This window comes from Octopus bimaculoides, chromosome 28 (assembly GCF_046866305.1).
Source record: "Octopus bimaculoides isolate indiv1 chromosome 28, ASM4686630v1, whole genome shotgun sequence".
Lineage (NCBI taxonomy): Eukaryota > Metazoa > Mollusca > Cephalopoda > Octopoda > Octopodidae > Octopus > Octopus bimaculoides.
This window is the reverse complement of record NC_142955.1, coordinates 21,773,762-21,779,761: the sequence shown is the minus strand read 5'-3', so window position 1 is coordinate 21,779,761 and position 6,000 is coordinate 21,773,762. Positions and strand designations below refer to the sequence as shown.

General features: G+C 36.0%; 1 protein-coding gene across 3 annotated transcripts in view; it reads right to left on the bottom strand.

Moving 5' to 3' along the window:
• The window catches only part of LOC106878452 (uncharacterized), a 51,016-nt gene that overhangs the window by 11,283 nt on the left and 33,733 nt on the right, over positions 1-6,000 (bottom strand). For all 3 annotated transcript variants that reach the window (XM_089344691.1, XM_089344690.1, XM_089344692.1), the window contains 3 exons: positions 4,265-4,428; positions 2,919-2,989; positions 1,390-1,560 (listed from right to left, as the gene is read on the bottom strand). In XM_089344691.1, the coding sequence (XP_089200817.1) occupies positions 1,390-1,560; positions 2,919-2,989; positions 4,265-4,428 (406 nt within the window). The remainder of the gene's footprint in view (positions 1-1,389; positions 1,561-2,918; positions 2,990-4,264; positions 4,429-6,000) is intronic.

Sequence of the window (6,000 nt, the reverse complement as noted above, 5' to 3'; positions counted from 1 at the left end):
GCCACATCTTTCCATCTTTTCCCAAATATACTTCGTGACAGGTGTCTCTCCTCCAGCCCTATCTTGCTCTTCAGATGATATCTGAAGTAATATAGCAAACCAGCGCCGAAGATGAAAATTCCCATCGCGACTCCCTTCATTCTAGTTTTCCATATACACTCTTTCAATACTGTGACTGTGCATACAAAACATGCCTCACCTTCCTTTGGTAGTCCAGGTGATGGTACAATCTCGATCGTGGACTCAGCAGATTACTATACTCTTCGTAGATGTGTTCTGTAGCAAACTCATAAGAGGCGGAGAGAGAACGTAAGTTCATTTGCCCGAACATGAGAAATTATTGATTTCTCATTGGTTAAGAATTACTGCCCATATACGAATTCTGAACTTCGTTGAAGGAATCTTTCACGGGGTCACGGTTCTATGATTCGTGTATGAGTAGTTATAAAAACCCTGATTTTCGGCAAAATCTCCAGTGTTTGTTGGACAGCCACTCAAATCCACGACACTCACCCTTTTGAGTATAGGCTAATATATATGCCATGTTCAATACTCAAATCTGACAATATTGAATTGTCGTGAAACCTTATAGTTAGAATGAGAAATTAGTTAATAGTTCTACGTAAATTATCAAGCCTGAAAGCACCGGGCACTGTACAAGAGCATGTAGAACAGATTCATCATCCTGCCCACACCTTGGGCATGCTGGTAGCACAGACATTCCATGCCTAGACAATTTGTTGTGAATAGGTAATGCCCTCCTATAGCACTGCCAGGTCAGGGATTTCTGGTAGTTATCCAGATACCCCAGCCTGAAAGTTCTTTGAAACAGGTTGGTTAGCTGGCCCTCATTGAACCCCAGAGTTTCTCCTAGGACGTCATCCCTCTTGAACTCTACCAGCACTCTATCGAATATTGAGGTGGTATTCTTGCTGCCAGCCTTGCCCGCCTTATCGATTAGCATGAGTCAAATGAAGTTGGGTTTGAGTTCTTCCAAGGAGCCCAGTTATTAATCAGTTCCTCACGTAGACAAGTAATGCAGTCTAACTACCAAAATGTATTCTAACAGAAACAAGCAAACTAGAGATTTAACCTTTAGCACACTGTAGGTACATCATGTCACCATATGAGTTTTCTCCCCTGTAGTAACAGGACAGTTGCAGGGGAAACAATTCTAGAGACAAATGCAGTGTGCTAAAGGTTAAAAACAAGTCACCTTTGATGCACAACAACTGTTTGCATCACATTTTACCTGCAAGGTACTAGTGCACAATGGGTTGAAGCAAATACAGTGAATAATAATAAAGAATTTTGTGAATTCCATCTTATTTCTCTCATGTATTTTACATTTACATTTAAACATAATGGTTTGTGAAAGGTTGTACATACCGGTACTTCAGTGTCTGGTTCAAAATCTGGTAACAGCTTTATCATGTCCATCAAATATTGCCTGTGACCTTTTGACTTGATCCCAATGTCAACCAGTTCTTTTTCATGCATGCCACTTATCAATCGTGTGTCATCATAGCCATTCCGCATGAAATACTGGGAATAGAGATCCTAGTAAAACACATACAAACATATATATATGTAAGTGTATATATATAAATATATATATGTGTGTATATATATATATATATATATATATATATATATATATATAGATATAGATATAGATATATATACACATACATACATACATGTATATATATATATATATATATATATATATATATATATATATATATGTGAGGATGTTAAATGATGATGATGATGATATACAGGGTGCGGTGGGAAAATTGTTGCTATTTTATATTTTTAATTTGGCACATGTGCATGTTTGTTTTCTGATTTTGTCAATAACACAGTATAGTAGAGTCAGTTGGGCACCATCTATAAGAAAAACAACACCATGATGCATTTCACTCTGCCAGAAATTTGGAAATGACATGCTGTACTGCTTGGCATTTACATCAGAAGATCCAATACGGACATGTAGCAATATGAACATGTAGCAATATGAACATGTAGCAAGAGTGATAAAAATCGAACATCCAGTCAACATCGTGGTGTTTGGAGTGATCACTAGTGATGGCAACGTTATGCCTCCATTCATCTTCCCACATGGCCTCAGATTCAACATGGAGGTCTACATCAAGTGCCTGGAGGGGGTGGTGCTGCCCTGGATCAAGAGGATGGCTGCTGGAAGACCCTATGTCTGGCAACAGGAAAAACTATGATGTTTTTTTAAAAAAACTTTGAATAATGGTTATCCTTACCAAATCCACTCACAAGGCTTTGGTCGGCCCGAGGCTATAGAAGAAAATACTCACCCAGAACCATGTGGTTGGGAAGCAAGTTTTTTTCTACAGCCACGTCTATGTCCAACAAGAGATCCTTTAATTAATACCCTAAACTTAGTTCCTAAAAATTTTCGAAGGATAATCAGAATCCCTTATTTATATATTTTAGGGTTTCAGAAAGTTTGTCATAGTTGCAAGCATGGCTGTGTGGTTAAAAAGTTCATTTCACAACAATGTGGTTTCAGGTTCAGTCCTGCTGTGTGACACCTTGAGCAAATATTTTCTACTGAAGTCCCAAGATGACCAATGCCTTGTGAGTGAGTCTGGGAGACGGAAACGGAAACAGCATGGAAGTTCGTTTCACACACACACACACATACAAACACCAATATACACAAACACCAATATACACAAACACACACACACACACACACCAATATATACACACGTGCACATACACACACACACACGCACACACACACATACAAACACCAATATATACACACACACACACACACACACACACACACACACACACACACACACACACACACACACACACGTGTCTCTGGCTAAACAACAACAACAACAACAATAGTAACAGCAGGCACCTACCTTAAAGCTGTCTGGTAACCATTCCTGCACTGGTATAACTTTTACACCATATTCAACAGAGAGAAGTTGACCTAAAAATGCATTATTGGATACAAATATATTTACATAGAAGGTCATTTTGCAAAAATGGGGTTACAGGCTCCATATATATACATATATATATTCTTTTATTCTTTTATTTGTTTCAGTCATTTGACTGTGGCCATGCTGGAGCACCACCTTTAGTTGAGCAAATCAACCCCAGGACTTATTCTTTGTAAGCCTGGTACTTATTCTATTGGTCTCTTTTGCTGAATCACTAGATTATATAATCCCTAATGTGGATCTAACTTCCTTGAATTGACTATATATATATATATATATATATATATATATATATAATAATAATAATATTATTTGGGATAAAAATCCAAATTTACAGGTAAAAACTCAATTAAATTCAATTTATTAAAATTAAGTTAAGTTTCACAGTATAAAATATAAATATATAGTTTTAGGGAAAAGAACCAAGTTTCATGATCTCATCGATGAAAATCCACTTTCACATATAGAAAAATTAATAATTAAAAGCACAATAAATGAGTATAATATAATACAAAGTAAATGTCATAAGATAATGGTTATTATTATCTTTATCTTATGATATTTACTGTGTATTATATTATACTCATTTATTGTGCTTTTAATTATTAATTTTTCTATATGTGACAGTGGATTTTCATCGATGAGTTCATGAACCTTGGTTCTTTTCCCTAAAACTATATATGTATGTCTATATATATATATATATATATATATATATATATATATATATATATATATATATATATATATTTCTACATTTGAGTTATTAGCTCCCTTGGTGTAACACATGGACAAAACAACCAGACTGCAAGAACAACAATTAGAAAATTACTATTTGTAGATCTCACAACGAGAGATATTCAGTAAAACAGTACATTGGAATAAAGATTGTTTGCCAACATAACATGGCAGTCTTGGTTTAGGACGAATGTTGCTGTAATTTAGCCCCAGGAGACATTTTTCCAGCTGGCTATACAACACGATCTGTATCCTTATATTTTCAAACAAGGGAATCTAGCACCCCCACTCAGCTCAAAACAATATCTGTGGGGGTGATAGATTCCCATGTTCAAAAAATATAAGGACACAGATCGTGTCATATAGCCAGCTGGAGACGATGTCTCCTGGGGCTAAATTACAGCAACATGCGTCCTAAACCAGGACTGCCATGTTATGTTGGCAAACAATCTTTACTCCAAGAACAACAATATTATAATGTTTTTATTTGCAATACAAGTGTGAGAATAAAAGCTATGACTTACCATCAACTGTATCATGTTTCGAGTCTCCATCCATGTTGATACTAACTTCAATCTCTGAGGTGCTTTGTAGGTCCTCACCACCTGGTTTTAGCATAGTTGGTGTATGAAGGGGCTGGATGATGGACCCACTGCTTGACCTGTTCTCTCCTGTCCTACAGCAGGGACTGCACCAGTGGGAAAGGTTTCAGGTGATAGCAGCAGGTGGTGGTGGTGGTGGTGACAGAATGGAGAATAGAAATACATAAACATATTTACATACATTCACACAAACATATACGTATACATATATTAAAAGATACAAATATACACATACAATTACATACAAATCCATACACATACACACACACATGTATATACACACAGGTAAGCAAATAAAAGTAAAACTAAGGTGGGAAAATAGTATTCAAACACCAAAGGTACTGTAATATTTTTTTTAGTAAAGCTGAAAAAAATCTTCACAAAACTGTTACTCAGAGTTTCACATTGTGATTATATATACACATATATACATACATATATATATATATATATATATATATATATATATATATATACACGCATACATACATATATATTATTATACATATGTATATATATATATACACATACATACATATATATTATTATACATATGTATATATATATATATATATATATACTAGCTTGTGCATATAATATACAAACTTATGTGGGTAGATAGATGATGGATAGTCAGACAGATGGACAGTCTGACAGACAAACAGATTGATAGCAAGCTATTGAGATAGCTAGATAGACAGGTAGACAGATAAGACAGATAGCTACCTAGATAGCTAGATAGACAGATAGCTACCTAGATAGCTAGATAGACAGACAGACTGCTAGCTAGCTAGCTAGCTGGACGGACGGACAGACGGACTGGACCTTTCCTCATCACATAAAACTTATATCTGATGTCTTCTTGGACAACATTTCTGACTGTTCCTTCTGACACATGGAGATCTTTTGCAATTGACCCCATGGACTTTCTGGGATTGTAATCAATGGTCTGTTGAACTTGCTGGATAAAGGTAAATGTTCTGATGATTTCAGAGCATTCAGAATGCGTTTTATGCTTTGATGCTGGTGATAAGTTTCCATCTTCAATCTCTGGCTTCTTACAAACTTTGTAGACAAAAGATCTGGCAACTTTTAAAAATCAAGATATTTCTAAATCGCTCTTCTCAGCCTTTATAACCACAATAAGTCCATACCTCTTCATGAGGGCCACTATTATTTTAGGAAAAAAAGATTATACAGAGTGAGCAAAAATGCAGAAATGACCCCCAAATAGGTATGTCCTCAAATACCTTATGCATCCTGTATCATCATCATCATCATCGTTTAACGTCTGCTTTCCATGCTAGCATGGGTTGGACGATTTGACTGAGGACTGGTGAACCAGATGGCTGCACCAGGCTCCAATCTGATTTGGCAGTGTTTCTACAGCTGGATGCCCTTCCTAACGCCAACCGCTCCGAGAGTGTGGTGGGTGCTTTTACGTGCCACCGGCACAAAGGCCAGTCAGGCCTTACTATATATACCATTCGTTTTTAACACGTATATAATAACTCTATTCATCTCTGAAGAGTGGAATTATTGCCAACATGCTTATCTATATTGATTACATTATAATGGCAATAATATCCGTGAAACGATTGTAAGATACTTTTTAAACTTTAGACTTTCATAATATTTACACTCAATTACGAATACAT